The 21,052-nt window shown below is 40.0% G+C and overlaps 2 protein-coding genes across 4 annotated transcripts in view; one reads left to right on the top strand and one right to left on the bottom strand.

Moving 5' to 3' along the window:
- The window catches only part of LOC123560111 (aspartate--tRNA ligase, cytoplasmic-like), a 97,077-nt gene extending 94,271 nt beyond the window's left edge, over window positions 1–2,806 (bottom strand). Inside the window, exon 1 of one of the 2 annotated variants that reach the window (XM_053516528.1) lies at window positions 2,571–2,806. Coding sequence is in view for 1 of the 2 variants with exons in the window: in XM_053516530.1 (XP_053372505.1) it covers window positions 2,571–2,572 (2 nt within the window). In the remaining variant the exon portion in view is untranslated. The remainder of the gene's footprint in view (window positions 1–2,570) is intronic. The other variant, XM_053516530.1, reaches the window with a different exon arrangement.
- Window positions 2,807–2,925: 119 nt separating this feature from the next.
- LOC123561107 (retinoblastoma-binding protein 5 homolog) overlaps window positions 2,926–21,052 on the top strand; it is a 43,706-nt gene continuing 25,579 nt past the window's right edge. Inside the window, exons 1-7 of one of the 2 annotated variants that reach the window (XM_045353289.2) lie at window positions 2,926–3,165; window positions 6,977–7,002; window positions 7,224–7,396; window positions 8,309–8,449; window positions 10,523–10,610; window positions 10,863–10,934; window positions 11,725–11,834. In XM_045353289.2, coding sequence (XP_045209224.2) covers window positions 3,123–3,165; window positions 6,977–7,002; window positions 7,224–7,396; window positions 8,309–8,449; window positions 10,523–10,610; window positions 10,863–10,934; window positions 11,725–11,834 — 653 coding nt within the window. In that variant the 5' untranslated portion in view covers window positions 2,926–3,122. Of the gene's footprint in view, window positions 3,166–3,268; window positions 3,340–6,976; window positions 7,003–7,223; window positions 7,397–8,308; window positions 8,450–10,522; window positions 10,611–10,862; window positions 10,935–11,724; window positions 11,835–21,052 lie in introns of those variants that run through there. The other variant, XM_045353290.2, reaches the window with a different exon arrangement.

The raw sequence follows: 21,052 nt of genomic DNA on the forward strand, positions 1-21,052 counted from the left end.
TTTTAAGTTTGAAACTCATGAGAATTGATCAGAATGTTTGTCTTGATGACCTCTAGGTTGAGTTCGAATCTGGGTCATGTGGGGTCAAAAACTAGGTCACCAGGTCAAATCAAAGGAAAAGCTTGTTAACAATCTAGAGGTCACATTTATGACTGTATCTTCATGAAACTTGGTCAGAATGTTGATCTTGATGATCTTTAGATCAAGTTTGAATCTGGGTCATGTGGGTTAAAAGACTAGATCAAGTTCCAATCTTGGTCAGGTGGGGTCAAAAACTAGGTCACCAGTTCAAATCAAAGGTAAAGCTTGTTAACACTTAAGTTTGAAACTCATGAGAATTGATCAGAATGTTTGTCTTATGACCTCTAGGTCAAAATCAATCTGGGTCATGTAGGGTCAAAACCTAGGTCACCAGTTCAAATCAAATGAAAAGCTTGTTCACACTCTAGAGGCCACATTTATGATCATATCTTCACGGAACTTGGTCAGAATGTTATTCTTGATGATCTTTAGGTCAAGTTTGAATTTAGATCATGATTGGTCAAAAACTAGGTCACCAGGTCAAATCAAATGAAAAGCTTGTTAGCATTTTGGAGGCCACATTTATGACCATATCTTCATGGAACTTGGCCAGAATGTTATTATTGATGATCTTTAGGTTAAGTTTTAATCTGGGTCATGTAGGGTCAAAAACTAGGTCTCACCAAAAATGAAACCACTGCTATCGTACTTTTCCGATTTAGAACAGCACCCTGCTTTTTTGAGCGCTAGAATAACACTCCTATAAAACTCTAGAAGTCACATTTTCTACTTGATCTTGATAAGACTTTGTCAAAATGTTTGCCTCTATAAAATCAAGGCCAACTTTGGTTCTAACATATCAGGGGTTAGAATTATGTCAGGTGAGCGATACAGGGCCTTCATGGCCCTCTTGTTGTCTTTGTTGAATCCTTGTCGAGTTCGAGATGTAGGTAATCTTGGCTCAAAAACATAGTTTATACCTGATAGCCTATACATGAAACATGGTTAGAATGTTTGGGTATTAATTAATCATAAGGAAAATCCCTTGTTAACACTGCTTTTTGTGTCCTTACTGTGTCCTTACTGATGCCTGCGGGGTAAACATTTGTGATGAAAGAAGCTATCTTCTTGATGATTATGTCAGACGGCATAGAGTTCAGACGGCCTGTGGAGAAGCCCCCACTCCCTCCTTATCCCTACGCTTAACGTGGGGTGCGGGAGGGGATGGGGACACAACAAAAAAGATGATGGACCAGAGCAGCCTGCACCTTGTGGCTCTAACCGTCCTTGTTACGGCAACTTGCTTGCCTTCTTGTCAGCAACCACGTCTCGCGGGTCATTGTCGTTCTAGGTCCCTTTGGCCATGAACAGCTACCCACGTTTGGCTGCAAACTTACTGGATTCTTTGACTTTTATGAAAATTGCACAGAGGTACATTTTCTTCGCCATTTGGCGTCAAAATTTCTTTTTAACGACATGCTGGGGTCCGCACTCTTACAGAGAATAATGCTATACTGTGGCCTGCCGGATGGACCGTATAATTAAATTCAAATACAGACAGATAAGCGTCTCTTCAACTTTAGTAAGTCCGCAAGCACACTGCACACATCCCTCACTTCCTAAAATGCTGTTAATGTTATTGACTCGAATGCCTCCAAGCTTGGTGCAGTAACAGTTGAATCTGCTAGACTCTTCCAATGAGCGCTTGTTCTGGTGAAGAAATATTGCTGGCAGATACTGTGCAAACCTGTTCTCAGCAAGTAACTGCCAACTTACCCACATGTTTGAATTATTGATTTCAGACACAATGTCCTTGAGGCGGCACTGGAATAGAATGAACTTCACCTTATGACTAAGTCTTGTGGTCCTTATTAGTACTGGTACAGGATGATAAAGCACTGGTATGTTTATTGTCTCGTGTCATTTGTCAATGGTCAGTGCCACATATCTGTTTGCTTTACAATGGTTTCAGGGATTCAGGTAAATAAATTCAGAGATTATTTGGACAAAAATCTTCAACAAAAGCGGTGGTTTAATGGTGAAGGTGTTGGCCGTTCAACCCGTCGGTCTTGAGTTGTAGCGATCACACCTCATGGCACATATACTGCTTTTTTTCCAGGAAGCGAACTCGAGAGTGGTTCAAACACACTTGAAGTGAGCTAAAAAAAAGTTAGTCCATGTATACACTTAAACTCGTCAATGACCTTAAAAACTTTCCGATACCAAGTGGAAAACTTCTATATGGTCACGCGCGCTAAATGGCAACTGATCGTTCTAGTCATTTAGAGAAGTAATCCAGACATTGTCACAGACAGGCAGACATGGCACATGCAATTAGTCTAATTGTCAAGGTAAGTTTGAAGGCAAGTAACGTCAAAGACAATTCAGTCACTGTTGTGGTATGTATTAATTAAGTCTTTAATCTTTCAACAGCTTTGCATGGAGTTTGTCTAATACATACACAGTAGTTGTCGCTTCATGTATACAGCTGTGTTTGTAAAGTAGATATACCATTCACACGTATAAGACTAAGATGGTAAAAGACTTACATATATTAAAACTTCCTTTTCCAAATACTCCAATCCAGTATGCTTTCTAAAATATTACCAACACGACAGTATTAAACTGGGTTTTTGTTAAACCAATATATATACATTTGTATATATGATACTCACACTATTAAGTCCATCGATCAAACGTAGCCTGTTCAAAACGGTGCCGTACTAAATATAATTTCCAGACAAAGAAAAAAGGGTTTTAATTTTAACAGAAATTATATTCAATTTTTATATTATATCGTGACCACAAGATAAATATCAAGTCACAAGATACGTGCAAAACATTCTCACATCCGGGTTATAAACTGTAGGGTGAGTTTTGAGTACGTGTACATGCTCACGTACAACTAGTTACATCAGCACAACATATATTGAAAAGTCATTTATTGACATGACTTCAATTTATGTTTAAATATTAAAGAACTTACAATACATGGAGGACCAATTTCAAAGAGGAAATTTCAGTCTTACATGTTTCAAGGAGCGAGGAGTGTTACTCATTTTGGAGCTTTTATATAATAGAATCTAAATGCATTTTTAGAAATGGAAAGTTTTAGAGTTTTACAAGAAATTTTTCATCTAACTGGTAATTGTTAATCATATACTTCATGTTTAGGTATCAACTGTCGGACGTTGAAATCAATAACAAGATCTGTAAAAAAAAAAAGACGACAGCAATCATTATTAATATATTCGTAAAATATTTTCAACCGGAATCCAACTTCCGGGAAAAACAAAACAATGAATTTAGAATTATTAGGTATTTTAGCTACATTTCCCATTTATAAATTGAAGATATTACAAGATAATACAAAACTAAGATACATTTTATTTTAGTATTAACTATTTTCTTCTGCAAAATTTGATCCCAAAACCGAATCTTTTCAATCGTATTTTCTATCTGCAGTATCTTTGTGGGTGGGGTATTACATCTACATCTACATCTTTCACCCAACCGTCGATTTCCGACTATCACTGGGCGGCGCTGTCAGAGAAACAGTTGTTAAAGAACTGATATGTTACAATGTTAAAAGAATAAAAGCTAAAAAAGACAGTATGCTACAGTTAAAATAGGACAGAGGCAACAGAATTACATACTGACCACCGCCAGCCTGTCTCTAAAGATACTGAGACTGGGGCTAGATTTAACATGAGTTGGTAGGGAGTTCCAGAGTCGGATGGTCCTAGGGAAGTAGGAGTTAGAAAAGTACTGAGTGTGAGACATGGGGATTAAGTAATTTAGGTTTCTAGTTGGAATAATATGAGATTGGTCGACTGCAACTGGCTGGGTCCTTATTTTATAAAACATTACTAATGAATTGTGTAACCTTCTATATTGGAGTGTATTCCATTCTAAGGTTTTCAGCATTTGTGTAACACTACTGGTGTAACTGTAGTCATACATGACGTACCTAGCAGCTGACCTTTGGACATTTTCGACTTTGCTAGTGAGGGTTTTTTGCCAAGGATGCCAGACGCTTGAACAGTACTCAAGTTGAGGGCGGACATAGGTGTTATAGGCAGCAATTTTGACCTTTTTATTATCAGTTTTGACATTTCGTTGTATGAAGCGAAGAGTGGAAGTTGCTTTGGAAGTGATACTGTCAATGTGTTTGGACCAGTTTAGATCTTTGGAAATGGTTATGCCTAAGTATTTAGCTGCCTCACAAGTTTTTAACTCTATGTTGTGAAGTTTGTAGGGGTAGACTACAGGATTTTTCTTTCTAAAAATTCTAAGGACTTCACACTTGTCCGGGTTGAACTCCATGGACCATGTCTTCTCCAGGTTTCTAAGCTAATCAGGTCTTGTTGCAGAGATATACTATCTGAAATGGAGTTGATGGTAAGGTATATTATGGTGTCATCTGCAAACATTCTTGCGTTACATTTGACGGAATCTGGTAAGTCATTGATATATACCAGGAAGAGACATGGCCCAAGAACAGACCCCTGGGGAACTCCAGACAGTACAGGAAGTTCACTGGAAAAATGACCATCAACAGCGACTTTCTGGGAGCGGTTGGACAGGAAAGATTTGACCCATTTGGTAATTTGTGGGTTGACACCAAGGCTTTGTAGTTTATAAATTAGTCTAATGTGATCGACCTTGTCAAACGCCTTGGAGAAGTCCATGACAATAACATCTGTTTGTTGACCCTGTTCAGTGTTATTGTAAAGTTCCTGAGTGAAATTAATGAGCTGAGTCTCACAACTGTGACCTGATCTAAAGCCGTGCTGGAACTGGCTAAGTAGCTTATGCTTGTCAAAATAGGTCATAAGATTGGAAACAACAATGTGTTCAAGGAGTTTGGAAGCAATGCAAGTTAGGGAAATTGGGCGATAGTTACTAGGTTTAGACTTGGGACCTTTTTTAAATACGGGGGCTACGGTGGCTTTTTTCCAATCACTGGGTACTAGGCCAGATTCGAGAGATAACCTGTATATATGGGCAAGTACAGGAGCAATTTCATGGTGGAGTTCTTTTAGGATGCGTGGGGATAATTCATCAGGTCCTGAGGCTTTATGTGGGGATAGGCCATAGAGCAGTTTTTCCACACCTTCAGTGGTGACCTGGATCTTATTCATCATGGAGACTGGGGATGAGAGGACGTTGGAACATATATGCTTCAGACTAAGGGGCTGGGGAGGGGAAAAGACAGATTCAAATTGTTTGTTTAAGATAGTAGCCTTTTGGATGGGGTCTGTGTAGGTAAGACCATCTGATTTAAGGGGGGCAATGCCGACATTTTCTTTTTTGTTGTGCTTGATGAAGCTGTAAAACTTTTTGTTTTTACCAGGTTGTGAGTCATGGTCAAATATGACACTTTCCATATATGACCAGTATTGGGCTCTTATTTGCTTCTGGATAGAAGACTTAAGGGATTTGAATCTTTGTTGGCGGGCTGAGGAGGGAGATTTGTGTAGTTTCTGGTACAGTTTATCACGCTTATGTATAAGCCTGATAATTCTCGGGGTTAACCATGGCAAGTCGGCACTAATATCCATACTATGGACGGCAATTTTAAGAGGTGACAGCCTAAAGTAATAAATGCAATAATTAGTCTATGTTCTTTCTTAGCTGTTTAGTTGTTTACTTCCAATATAACATGTCTTAAACACAGCCAGCCAATCAACCAATTTGTCTGCCAGTGTTTTATTAAACTGCAACATAAAACATATCAACTTTGATATATGTTATCTTCTTCTTCTTACATTAATGTACGGGCACACTCTGGAGCATTGTCGTACATGAAGTGAAGTCAAGTCAATATATATTTTTGTCTGTAGATAATACACAGAAATCAACATGTTAAATTACACATTTTAATGGGATCGAATTTAGCGGTCGCTAACTAGCGAAATTTGAGTAAGTATAAAAATGTGAGTAGCAAATCATGACACTCGAATGTTTTTGCGATCACGTTCGAAAACAGACGAATTTGCTCAATTTGTCCTTTGTGCTTTAAAATCTCCTTTGAGGTGGTTATTTAAAATAACTAAAACCGGTGGTGGTTTTAACAGCCCAGCATTGGTTATTTTACCAATAATCACGTGACTGCTTGTAGACACTTGTCGCTTTATAAAAATGTAATTTTCAGATATTTAAGTAAGCGTCTGGACGATATATGTTTTCGTTTTGGTCTGTGATTTGCAAGTGTGAGAATGGAGAGGAAATTAACAAGTTTCTTCGGGCGAAAAAGGCCCGTGGAGACCAAAAATGCTAGTGACACCATGGGCAATGACACAAAAGAACCTTAAACTTCCGAGTCCAGCCAATAGTCCAAAGAAACATAGAGTACTTTGGTTCAAACTTCCGAAACCAGAAGTCCTGGCCTGACTCCACAGCAACTGTCTGAACCGTGAAAAAGTGGGAAACTGACTTACTGAGCAGAACATTAAACTTTTATATGAAACCCCACAAACAACGAAACAACTTAATAAATTTACAATGTAGCATGTAAACAGTCTTTAAATAATTGCTTGTGGAATCCACCATTTTGCTAACAATGGAAAAAATGGCACTAGCAAAAAAAAAGTTAAATTCGATCCCTGTCTTACATATAATATCATAATTTATTTGATTTATGATTTAAAGAGGTCAGGAGTGTGCATTTCAAATACACAGTTTTCATACACTATTCATTTGATAGTGAACATGCAACCTAAAGGTCCTGCATGAAATTGTTTTTAGATATCGTTTTTAAGTCTATGTTGATATTTACTCACTGACTCGCTACTGGATTATTGCTTTAGCAAGTAACCTTTTAAATAGATAATTCCTAGAATTTGTAAGATGAAATGAGAATCATGATTTCTATTGTTGTGGTTTGAACATGTTAAAAAAGAAGAGGAAGTATTTTGAAATAATGCAGAACAACATTATATTTTTTTTTCAGAATCATTTGGACAGAATTATCCTGAGGTAAACTATTTCTGCCTTTTTATCAACGACAAAAACATTATGTTTCATACATTGCTATGAAAAGATTTCATTTCATTATTTTGCAGTCACTATAATAGACTAGTGTTTTAATAAAGTAAAAATTATCCTAGTATTTGGATCTTGATCTTTCAAATTTTAAATTTATTTTGCCATAAAAATGGATTGTTTTAAAGTGACAGATTTCTATTGTGCTTTTCTAGGATTTTGATGGTACACTAGACTGTGTTAGTATAGCCATCACATGTGCGTTTAACAGACAGGGAACCATTCTAGCAGTGGGCTGTAACGATGGCAGATTGGTACTCTGGGATTTCCTTACACGTGGCATTGCAAAAATTATCAACGCCCATGTACATCCTGTCTGCACTTTAAGGTAGCTTTGCTATATTACTGTCATACTAGTTGTGCCTTTCTGTCGTCTTGGCCTTGACAGCTTTCATCTACCTGTTGTTTTGTAAGTTTATTTTAAGTCGATGCTGGTAACCCCACATCTCAAAAAGACTGTTTGAAAGTTTTTTACTTTAGGATAGTGCAAGATATAGAATCGATCTAATTCCAAAAGCTTCCCTGGTTCTTAACATGCTAGGTATAATGCACCAATATGCTGGACTCCCATCCCAATGTTAGTAACTTTAGATGGAGTTGTGGCTCAAACTCACAACCCCTAGGTTTTTTATGCCCCCAGCATCTACTGATGCGGGAGGCATATAGTGATTGTCCTGTCCGTCCGTCCATACGAGGTTAACCAAATGGGACAGTTTCGTCTAGCATCAATACCCCTTACTAGAATGACTTGATGCTAATGCAGATGTAACCTGTGACCATTCCTCATCTTCAGACATCACCTGCCCTCAGTTTGATCTTGGCCTCATTTTGGACTTAGGTGCAAAATCTGTCGACAAGGATGCCACTGGGGGCATCAAGCGTTTATTGAAAGCAGCTCCTTGTTAGTTAGACAGTGCTACTGCTGGACCATTTGTCCTCCCTTTCCTAGAAGCTTAAGTTTGTAGAAAATTGCTCATTTGGCAAATGGCAATTTGACAAAGTTGCTTTCTCTGAGAAATTTTCCTCAACTAAGTCAGTTATACATCCCTAATTTGATAGTCTATTAAAAAGTTTGTAATCATTGTCTTCAAACACTTTTGGATGTATAGAAGCAGTTTGTTACTGGAAAGAAGTTTGCGTTCAGGTAATTAGAATTATTTTATGATATTTCAACATGTTTTATTTCATAAGCATAGATTTCATAGATACTTACTGTGTGTATTTAATTTCCATGAAAAAGTTGGAGTAGAAATGGTCGTAAGTTACTGAGTGCTGCCACAGACAACACTGTGTCACTGTGGGATGTCCTGACAGGAGAGGTGGAGAAAACGTTCCGGTTTCCATCACCTATACTCAAAGTACAGTTTCATCCAAGAAGCAGGTAAATATATTTAAAAAAAGAAAAATATTGATTATAATTTGGGATACAAATCATATATAGCAGCTATATTGAAGTTAAATGACATTGTATTCATCCTTTGTGAAGTCTGTCATTTCTTCCAGGACCTTATCTCCAAAACTGTTAATTGGATTTTCAGAAAACTACATAAATGTTCACCATCATAATGGGACACTTGCTGGTATTCATACTTCTGAGTGTAATGATATATTTGGGAATATGATACACAGAATGTGTATTTTAAAGAGCCTCTGAAATGCAAACATTGCTGTGAACAAAATTTAGATGTGTACTATTTATTACTTGTTGAATCTATTTATGCAGTTTAAACATGGATGTACTTAATGAAGCGAGTGATTGAATTATTGGACATATTTTTGCAGTATCAAAGTGCAACACTTTACAGCTAAATACTTTTTTAGCTCACCTGAGCCAAAGGCTCATGGTGAGCTTTTGTGACTGCTCAATGTCCGTCGTGCGTCATGCGTCCGTCAACATTTTCTAAAAAAATCTTCTTCTTGAAAACCACTGGGTAGAATTACACCAAACTTCACAGGAATGATCCTTTGATGGCCCCCTTTCAAAATTGTTCAAAGAATTGAATTCCATGGAGAACTCTGGTTGCCATGGCAACCAAAAGGAAAAACTTTAAAAATCTTCTTGTCCAAAACCACAGGGCAGAGAGCCTTGATATTTGGCATGTGACATCATCTAATGGTCCTCTATGAAGATTGTTCAAATTGTGCCACGGGGGTGAAAAGAGGCCCTGCCCCGGGGGTCACAAGTTTTATGAAGACTTGTATAGGAAAAATCTTTAAAAATCTTCTTGTCTAAATCCACAAGACCTAGGCCTTTGATATTTGTTATGTAGCACTGCCTTGTGGTCTTCTACCAACTTTGTTCAAATTATGCCCCTGGGGTGAAAATAGGCCCTGCCCCAGGGGGTCTAGTTTTACATAGACAATATATAGGAAAAAACTTTAAAAATCTTCTTGTCTGAAACTGCAAGGCATAGGTTTTTGATATTTGGTATGTTGCCTTGCCTAGTGTTCCTCTACCAAAATTGTTCAAATTATGTCCCTGGGGTGAAACGAGGCCCTGCCCTGCCCTGCCCTGGGGGTCCGAAGTTTAACATAGACTTATATAGGAATAAAAAATAAAAATCTTCTTGTCTGAAAGTTCAAGGTCTATTGGATACAAGATTGTTCAAATTATGCCCCTGGGGCCAAAAGAGGCCCTGCCCAGGGGGTCACTTCTTATATGAGTTATTTAGGAAAAAATACTTAAACAATTATCAGATCATTTCTCCTAGACTGTTCAATTATAATTTCCTGATAACCCCAAGTGATTAGGGGTCACTTGACTTAGACCTTGACCTAATGACCTACTTTCTTGTTTTTTAAGATACAGCCTTGAAATTTGGGTGACATGTACAGTTTTGCACACCGATCTTAAAACTGACTTTCAGTGACCATGAATGTGACCTACTGATCTACTTTCTTAATATTTTAGCATCATTTTGCCATTTGAAACATGTGGCTCATATTACTCAGGTGAACGATCCAGGGTCATCATGACCCTCTTGTTTATTGTTTTGATTCTTAACTATCAGAGATCAAAGTAGAAATTCTAGTTTTATAATTTAGCATCTATTTTAAAGCATTCTCTTTTTGTAAACAAACTGAAACTCAAACTTGATTTGCAGATTTATGTCTAAGTTTTTTAACACACATATTGGCTGTAAAATTTGCAGGAAATCTCCCAGAAGTGCCTGTCTAGCTGTAACAATATGATCTAATATGACAAGTATATAGAAGTTTTATGATACAGATTAAACTGTTAGATAATGATTTATGATTTAATTACTGCAAACATTTTTTTTGGTATAGTTTAAAATAATGATATTTTGATGTCAATCTGGTGGCCATTCTCTTTAAATGTATAATGTCAGTTTCTAGTCTGTAGAAAAGAATATATAAATGCTTGCATTGGTTTTGAATAGCAGCCACCTAATACCTGGAACATATAAAGATCAGCTGTGTTCTGTATTTTCAGTGAGAAGTTTTTGGTATGTCCAATGAAACATGCAGCCGTTTCCATGGATATGGAAGGTTCTCATAAACTGGTTCCTCTTGATGAAGATGTAAGTTTATAATGTTCATGGAAATAAGACAAGCTTGTTGAGATAGAACTAACTCAGACAGAAGTATATCACCTTCAGTTGAGAGCTGTTACTTGTCTCCACTGATTCATTTGCTTTCAGATTCTGTTTGTCACTCATTTCTGCAGTTTTGTACTTCTTTGTTCAGATAAGTTAAAATTGCCAAGTTTTATCTGTGATTAATGTTTTATCCTTGAAATAGGCAGGTGAAATTTTGTTTTCTGTTCTTTGTAGTCTGATTTAAACATTATGGCATCGTATGACAGACGAGGTAAATGTATCTACACAGGGAATGCCAAAGGAAGGGTAATGTATAAATACTTACTTATGCTTATGTATACTGTATGGGTTTGGTAGATTAATATTACTGGAATACCAACTGTTGTTCATGCATGCAGAAGTCTGTGCAAGTACACAGCCTCAACTATCTGTTGGTAGAGCATCTGCCTCCAGTGTGGAAAGACATTAAAATGATATCTGCTTTGCACTCAGCATTAAGAAGGAAACTGGCTTTTTTTTTCTCTCATACCATTAAGGTGATGGATTCAATCAGGAATGAGGTGTTAAGAGTGATTAATATAAGTTGTAGAATTTGCTTCACAATCAACCCAAAATAAATTAGTGTAAACTTTAACTCTCACAGTTATGATCAGTTTTGCTTGAAATGTAGCAGGTCTGTGAATAGACTGTAGAATGTGCATCAGTATAATATGTGAATTGATATAACTAAATATGGATTTGCAAAAAAGGTTTTGTAAAACGCTTTCTTTAATTTCTTTTGAGATTTATCTCCCTTGCCCTTGGTTGAAGACTGGTGAGGCATATAGTGTTTTGTTAGTTTGTCTGTCTGTCCAGCAGACTTCCTTTTGAACTCCACTCTAACAGTTTCTATTCAATTGAAATGAAACTTGAAAGAAATTTGCACGTTTCAACAGAAAAAGTTAACATGTGATGAAAAGATTAGTACATTTATATCTTTCTGCCGGAAGTTATTATACTTAACAGAGCCTTTTATTTTAGTATTTTATTCAACTTCTTTAGAACATTCAATATGAAAAGACACTTCTATAATATCCTCAATATACATGTATTGTAGGTATGTGTGTTTACTGAAGAAGATCACAAACTGAAGGCATCATTTAGAGTGACTACAGGCACACTGAATACTACAGCAATTAAATCTATAGAGTTTGCTAGGCGGGGAGAGTAAGTACACACTGAATACTACAGCAATCAAATCTCTAGAGTCTGCTAGGCGGGGAGAGTAAGTACACACTGAATACTACAGCAATCAAATCTATAGAGTCTGCTAGGCGGGGAGAGTAAGTACACACTGAATACTACAGCAATCAAGTCTATAGAGTCTGCTAGGCGGGGAGAGTAAGTACACACTGAATACTACAGCAATCAAATCTATAGAGTCTGCTAGGCGGGGAGAGTAAGTACACACTACATACTACAGCAATCAAATCTATAGAGTCTGCTAGGCGGGGAGAGTAAGTACACACTACATACTACAGCAATCAAATCTATAGAGTTTGCTAGGCGGGGAGAGTAAGTACACACTGAATACTACAGCAATCAAATCTATAGAGTCTGCTAGGCGGGGAGAGTAAGTACACACTGAATACTACAGCAATCAAGTCTATAGAGTCTGCTAGGCGGGAGAGTAAGTACACACTGAATACTACAGCAATCAAGTCTATAGAGTCTGCTAGGCGGGGAGAGTAAGTACAACACTGAATACTACAGCAATCAAGTCTATAGAGTCTGCTAGGCGGGGAGAGTAAGTACACACTACATACTACAGCAATCAAGTCTATAGAGTTTGCTAGGCGGGGAGAGTAAGTACACACTACATACTACAGCAATCAAGTCTATAGAGTCTGCTAGGCGGGGAGAGTAAGTACACACTGAATACTACAGCAATCAAGTCTGTAGAGTTTGCTAGGCGGGGAGAGTAAGTACACACTGAATACTACAGCAATCAAGTCTGTAGAGTCTGCTAGGCGGGGAGAGTAAGTACACACTGAATACTACAGCAATCAAGTCTATAGAGTCTGCTAGGCGGGGAGAGTAAGTACACACTGAATACTACAGCAATCAAGTCTATAGAGTCTGCTAGGCGGGGAGAGTAAGTACAACACTACATACTACAGCAATCAAGTCCTATAGAGTCTGCTAGGCGGGGAGGTAAGTAACACACTACATACTACAGCAATCAAGTCTATAGAGTCTGCTAGGCGGGGAGAGTAATACACACTGAATACTACAGCAATCAAGTCTATAGAGTCTGCTAGGCGGGAGAGTAAGTACAACACTGAATCTACAGCAATCAAGTCTATAGAGTCTGCTAGGCGGGAGAGTAAGTACACACTGAATACTACAGCAATCAGTCTATAGAGTCTGCTAGGCGGGAGAGTAAGTACACACTGAATACTACAGCAATCAAGTCTATAGAGTCTGCTAGGCGGGGAGAGTAAGTACACACTACATACTACAGCAATCAAATCTATAGAGTCTGCTAGGCGGGGAGAGTAAGTACACACTACATACTACAGCAATCAAATCTATAGAGTTTGCTAGGCGGGGAGAGTAAGTACACACTACATACTACAGCAATCAAATCTCTAGAGTCTGCTAGGCGGGGAGAGTAAGTACACACTACATACTACAGCAATCAAATCTCTAGAGTCTGCTAGGCGGGGAGAGTAAGTACACACTACATACTACAGCAATCAAATCTCTAGAGTCTGCTAGGCGGGGAGAGTAAGTACACACTACATACTACAGCAATCAAGTCTATAGAGTCTGCTAGGCGGGGAGAGTAAGTACACACTGAATACTACAGCAATCAAATCTCAAGAGTCTGCTAGGCGGAGAGAGTAAGTACACACTGAATACTACAGCAATCAAGTCTATAGAGTCTGCTAGGCGGGGAGAGTAAGTACACACTACATATACAGCAATCAAGTCTATAGAGTCTGCTAGGCTGGAAGTAAGTACACACTGAATACTACAGCAATCAAGTCTATAGATCTGCTAGGCGGGGAGAGTTAAGTACACACTGAATACTACAGCAATCAAGTCTTCTAGATCTGCTAGGCGGGGAGAGTAAGTACACACTACATACTACAGCATCAAATCTATAGAGTGTGCTAGCGGGAAGTAAGTACACACTGAATAACTCAGCAATCCAAATCTATAGAGTCTGCTAGGCGGGAGAGTAAGTACACACTGAATACTACAGCAATCAAGTCTATAGAGTCTGCTAGCGGGGAGTAAGTACACACTGAATACTACAGCAATCAAGTCTATAGAGTCTGCTAGGCAGGGAAGTAAGTACACACTGAATTACTACAGCAATCAAATCTCTTGAGTCTGCTAGCGGGAGAAGTAAGTACACACTGAATACTACAGCAATCAAATCTCTAGAGTCTGCTAGGCGGGGAGAGTAAGTACACACTGAATACTACAGCAATCAAATCATAGAGTCTGCTAGGCGGGAGAGTTATGTACACACTGAAACTACAGCAATCAAATCTATAGAGTCTGCTCGGCGGGAGAGTAAGTACACACTGAATACTACAGCAATCAAATCTATAGAGTCTGCTGGGTGGGGGGAGTAAGTACACACTGAATACTACAGCAATCAAATCTATAGAGTCTGCTGGGTGGGGGGAGTAAGTACACACTGAATACTACAGCAATCAAATCTTAGAGTCTGCTAGCGGGATAGTAAGTACACACTGAATACTACAGCAATCAAGTCTATAGAGTCTGCTAGGTGGGGAGAGTAATTACATCACTGAATACTACAGCAATCAAGTCTATAGAGTCTGCTAGGCGGGGAGAGTAAGTACAACACTGATACTACAGCAATCAAGTCTATAGAGTCTGCTAGGGGGAGAGTAAGTACACACTACATACTACAGCAATCAATCTATAGAGTCTGCTAGGCGGGAGAGTAAGTACACACTGAATACTACAGCAATCAAGTCTATAGAGTCTGCTAGGCGGGAGAGTAATGTACACACTACATACTACAGCAATCAAGTCTATAAGATCTGCTAGGCGGGAGAGTAAGTACACACTGAATACTACAGCAATCAAGTCTATAGAGTCTGCTAGGCGGGGAGAGTAATACACACCTACATACTACACAATCAAATCTGTAGAGTCTGCTAGGCGGGAGGGAGTAAGTACACACTACATTACTACAGCAATCAAATCTATAGAGTCTGCTAGGGGGAGAGTAAGTACACACTACATACTACAGCAATCAGTCTGTAGAGTCTGCTAGGCGGGAGAGTAAGTACACACTACATACTACAGCAATCAAGTCTATAGAGTCTGCTAGGCGGGGAGAGTAATACATACTACAAACTAAAGCAATCAAATCTATAGAGTTGCTAGCGGGAGAGTAAGTACACACTGAATATTACAGCAATCAAATCTAAGATCTGCTAGGCGGGGAGAGTAAGTACACACTGAATACTACAGCAATCAATCTATAGAGTCTGCTAGGCAGGGAGAGTAAGTACCACTGAATACTACAGCAGTCAAGTCTATAGAGTCTGCTAGCGGGGAGAGTAAGTACACACGAATACTACAGCAGTCAAGTCTATAGAGTCTGCTAGCGGGAGAGTAAGTACACACTACATACTTACAGCAATCAAATCTATAGAGTCTGCTAGCGGGGAAGTAAGTACACACTGAATACTACAGCAATCAAGTCTATAGAGTCTGCTAGGCGGGGAGAGTAATGTACACACTGAATACTACAGCAATCAAGTCTATTAAGTCTGCTAGGCTTTGGGAGTAAGTACACACTGAATACTCAGCAAGTCAAGTCTATAGAGTCTGCTAGCGGAGAGTAAGTACACACTACATACTACAGCAGTCAAGTCTTTAGAGTCTGCTAGGCGGGAGAGTAAGTACCACTACCTACTTCAGCAATCAAGTCTATAGAGTCTGCTAGGCGGAGAGTAAGTACACACTACATACTACAGCAATCAAGTCTAATAGAGTCTGCAGCGGAGAGTAAGTACACACTACATAAAAGCAATCAGTCTATAGAGTCTGCTAGGCGGGAGAGTAAGTACACACTGAATACACAGCATCAAGTTATAATCTCTGCGGTAGAGTAATGTACACACTACATACTACAGCAATCAAATCTATAGAGTCTGCTAGGCGGGAGAGTAAGTACACACACTGAATACTACAGCAATCAAGTCTATAGAGTCTGCTAGGCGGGGAGAGTAAGTACACACTGAATACTACAGCAATCAAATCTATAGAGTCTGCTAGGCGGGGAGAGTAAGTACACACTGAATACTACAGCAATCAAATCTATAGAGTCTGCTAGGCGGGGAGAGTAAGTACACACTACATACTACAGCAATCAAATCTATAGAGTCTGCTTGCGGGAGAGTAAGTACACACTGAATACTACAGCAATCAAATCTATAGAGTCTGCTAGGCGGGAGAGTAAGTACACACTGAATACTACAGCAATCAAGTCTATAGAGTCTGCTAGGCGGGAGAGTAAGTACACACTGAATACTACAGCAATCAAATCTATAGAGTCTGCTAGGCGGGGAGAGTAAGTACACACTGAATACTACAGCAATCAAATCTATAGAGTCTGCTAGGCGGGGAGAGTAAGTACACACTGAATACTACAGCAATCAAATCTATAGAGTCTGCTAGGCGGGGAGAGTAAGTACACACTGAATACTACAGCAATCAAATCTATAGAGTCTTGCTAGGCGGGGAGAGTAAGTACACACTACATATTACAGCAATCAAATCTATAGAGTCTGCTAGGCGGGGAGAGTAAGTACACACTACATACTACAGCAATCAAATCTATAGAGTCTGCTAGGCGGGGAGAGTAAGTACACACTGAATACTACAGCAATCAAGTCTATAGAGTCTGCTAGGCGGGGAGAGTAAGTACACACTGAATACTACAGCAATCAAATCTATAGAGTCTGCTAGGCGGGGAGAGTAAGTACACACTGAATACTACAGCAATCAAGTCTATAGAGTCTGCTAGGCGGGGAGAGTAAGTACACACTACATATTACAGCAATCAAATCTATAGAGTCTGCTAGGCGGGGAGAGTAAGTACACACTACATATTACAGCAATCAAATCTATAGAGTCTGCTAGGCGGGGAGAGTAAGTACACACTGAATACTACAGCAATCAAGTCTATAGAGTCTGCTAGGCGGGGAGAGTAAGTACACACTGAATACTACAGCAATCAAGTCTATAGAGTCTGCTAGGCGGGGAGAGTAAGTACACACTGAATACTACAGCAATCAAGTCTATAGAGTCTGCTAGGCGGGAGAGTAAGTACACACTGAATACTACAGCAATCAAGTCTTAGAGTCTGCTAGGCGGGAGAGTAAGTACACACTGAATACTACAGCAATCAAGTCTATAGAGTCTGCTAGGCGGGGAGAGTAAGTACACACTGAATACTACAGCAATCAAGTCTATAGAGTCTGCTAGACGGGGAGAGTAAGTACACACTGAATACTACAGCAATCAAGTCTCTAGAGTCTGCTAGGCGGAGAGAGTAAGTACACACTGAATACTACAGCAATCAAGTCTATAGAGTCTGCTAGGCGGGGAGAGTAAGTACACACTGAATACTACAGCAATCAAGTCTATAGAGTTTGCTAGGCGGGGAGAGTAAGTACACACTGAATACTACAGCAATCAAGTCTATAGAGTTTGCTAGGCGGGGAGAGTAAGTACACACTACATACTACAGCAATCAAGTCTATAGAGTCTGCTAGGCGGGGAGAGTAAGTACACACTGAATACTACAGCAATCAAGTCTATAGAGTCTGCTAGGCGGGGAGAGTAAGTACACACTGATACTAACAGCAATCAAGTCTATAGAGTCTGCTAGCGGGGAGAGTAAGTACACACTGAATACTACAGTCAATCAAGTCTATAGAGTCTGCTAGGCGGGGAGAGTAAGTACACACTGAATACTACAGCAATCAATCTATAGAGTCTGCTAGGCGGGGAGAGTAAGTACACACTGAATACTACAGCAATCAAGTCTATAGAGTCTGCTAGGCGGGGAGAGTAAGTACACACTGAATACTACAGCAATCAAGTCTATAGAGTCTGCTAGGCGGGGAGAGTAAGTACACACTGAATACTACAGCAATCAAGTCTATAGAGTCTGCTAGGCGGGAGAGTAAGTACACACTGAATACTACAGCAATCAATCTATAGAGTCTGCTAGGCGGGGAGAGTAAGTACACACTGAATACTACAGCAATCAAGTCTATAGAGTCTGCTAGTCGGGAGAGTAAGTACACACTACATACTACAGCAATCAATCTATAGAGTCTGCTAGGCGGGGAGAGTAAGTACACACTACATACTACAGCAATCAAGTCTATAGAGTCTGCTAGGCGGGGAGAGTAAGTACACACTACATACTACAGCAATCAAGTCTCTAGAGTCTGCTAGGCGGGGAGAGTAAGTACACACTACATAGTACAGCAATCAAGTCTCTAGAGTCTGCTAGGCGGGGAGAGTAAGTACACACTACATAGTACAGCAATCAAGTACACACTGAATACTACAGCAATCAAGTCTATAAGTCTGCTAGGCGGGAGAGTAAGTACACACTGAATACTACAGCAATCAATCTATAGAGTCTGCTAGCGGGGAGAGTAAGTACACACTGAATACTACAGCAATCAAGTCTATAGAGTCTGCTAGGGGGAGAGTAAGTACACACTACATACTACAGCAATCAAGTCTCTAGAGTCTGCTAGGCGGGAGAGTAAGTACACACTGAATACTACAGCAATCAAGTCTATAGAGTCTGCTAGGCGGGAGAGTAAGTACACACTGAATACTACAGCAATCAATCTATAGAGTCTGCTAGGCGGGAGAGTAAGTACACACTGAATACTACAGCAATCAAATCTATAGAGTCTGCTAGGCGGGGAGAGTAAGTACACACTGATACTACAGCAATCAGTCTATAGAGTCTGCTAGGCGGGGAGTAATACTACACTGAATACTACAGCAATCAAATCTATAGAGTCTGCTAGGCGGGGAGAGTAAGTACACACTGAATACTACAGCAATCAAGTCTATAGAGTCTGCTAGGCGGGGAGAGTAAGTACACACTGAATACTACAGCAATCAATCTTAGAGTCTGCTAGGCGGGGAGAGTAAGTACACACTGAATACTACAGCAATCAAGTCTATAGATCTGCTAGGCGGGGAGTAAGTACACACTGAATACTACAGCAATCAAGTCTTAGAGTCTGCAGGCGGGAGAGTAAGTACATCACTGAATACTACAGCAATCAAGTCTATAGAGTCTGCTAGGCGGGGAGAGTAAGTACACACTGAATACTACAGCAATCAAGTCTATAGAGTCTGCTAGGCGGAGAGTAAGTACACACTGAATACTACAGCAATCAAGTCTATAGAGTCTGCTAGCGGGAGAGTAAGTACACACTGAATACTACAGCAATCAAGTCTTAGAGTCTGCTAGGCGGGAGAGTAAGTACACACTGAATACTACAGCAATCAAGTCTATAGAGTCTGCTAGCGGGAGAGTAAGTACACACTGAATACTACAGCAATCAAGTCTATAGAGTCTGCTAGCGGGAGAGTAAGTACACACTGAATACTACAGCAATCAAGTCTCTAGAGTCTGCTAGGCGGGGAGAGTAAGTACACACTGAATACTACAGCAATCAAGTCTCTAGATCTGCTAGGCGGGGAGAGTAAGTACACACTGAATACTACAGCAATCAAGTCTCTAGAGTCTGCTAGGCGGGGAGAGTAAGTACACACTGAATACTACAGCAATCAAGTCTCTAGAGTCTGCTAGGCGGGAGAGTAAGTACACACTGAATACTACAGCAATCAAGTCTCTAGAGTCTGCTAGGCGGGGAGAGTAAGTACACACTGAATACTACAGCAATCAAGTCTCTAGAGTCTGCTAGGCGGGAGAGTAAGTACACACTGAATACTACAGCAATCAAGTCTCTAGAGTCTGCTAGGCGGGGAGAGTAAGTACACACTGAATACTACAGCAATCAAGTCTCTAGAGTCTGCTAGGCGGGAGAGTAAGTACACACTGAATACTACAGCAATCAAGTCTCTAGAGTCTGCTAGGCGGGGAGAGTAAGTACACACTGAATACTACAGCAATCAAGTCTCTAGAGTCTCTAGCGGGAGAGAAGTACACACTGAATACTACAGCAATCAATCTCTAGAGTCTGCTAGCGGGAAGTAAGTACACACTGAATACTACAGCAATCAAGTCTCTAAGAGTCTGCTAGGCGGGGAGAGTAAGTACACACTGAATACTACAGCAATCAATCTCTAGAGTCTGCTAGGCGGGAGAGTAAGTACACACTGAATACTACAGCAATCAATCTCTAGAGTCTGCTAGGCGGGAGAGTAAGACACACTGAATACTACAGCAATCAAGTCTCTAGAGTCTGCTAGGCGGGGAGAGTAAGTACACACTGAATACACAGCAATCAAGTCTCTAGAGTCTGCTAGGCGGGAGAGTAAGTACACACTGAATACTACAGCAATCAATCCTAGAGTCATGCTAGGCGGGAGAGTAAGTACACACTGAATACTACAGCAATCAAGTCTCTAGAGTCTGCTAGGCGGGAGAGTAAGTACACACTGAATACTACAGCAATCAAATCTCTAGAGTCTGCTAGGCGGGGAGAGTAAGTACACACTGAATACTACAGCAATCAAGTCTCTAGAGTCTGCTAGGCGGGGAGAGTAAGTACACACTGAATACTACAGCAATCAAGTCTCTAGAGTCTGCTAGGCGGGGAGAGTAAGTACACACTGAATACTACAGCAATCAAGTCTCTAGAGTCTGCTAGGCGGGGAGAGTAAGTACACACTGAATACTACAGCAATCAAGTCTCTAGAGTCTGCTAGGCGGGGAGAGTAAGTACACACTGAATACTACAGCAATCAAGTCTCTAGAGTCTGCTAGGCGGGGAAGTAAGTACACACTGAATACTACAGCAATCAAATCTCTAGAGTCTGCTAGGCGGGAGAGTAAGTACACACTGAATACTACAGCAATCAAGTCTCTAGAGTCTGCTAGGCGGGAGAGTAAGTACACACTGAATACTACAGCAATCAGTCTCTAGAGTCTGCTAGGCGGGGAGAGTAAGTACACACTGAATACTACAGCAATCAAGTCTGTAGAGTCTGCTAGGCGGGGAGAGTAAGTACACACTGAATACTACAGCAATCAAGTCTGTAGAGTCTGCTAGGCGGGGAGAGTAAGTACACACTGAATACTACAGCAATCAAGTCTGTAGAGTCTGCTAGGCGGGGAGAGTAAGTACACACTGAATACTACAGCAATCAAGTCTGTA

This window comes from Mercenaria mercenaria, chromosome 10, assembly GCF_021730395.1.
Source record: "Mercenaria mercenaria strain notata chromosome 10, MADL_Memer_1, whole genome shotgun sequence".
In the NCBI taxonomy this organism is placed as follows: domain Eukaryota; kingdom Metazoa; phylum Mollusca; class Bivalvia; order Venerida; family Veneridae; genus Mercenaria; species Mercenaria mercenaria.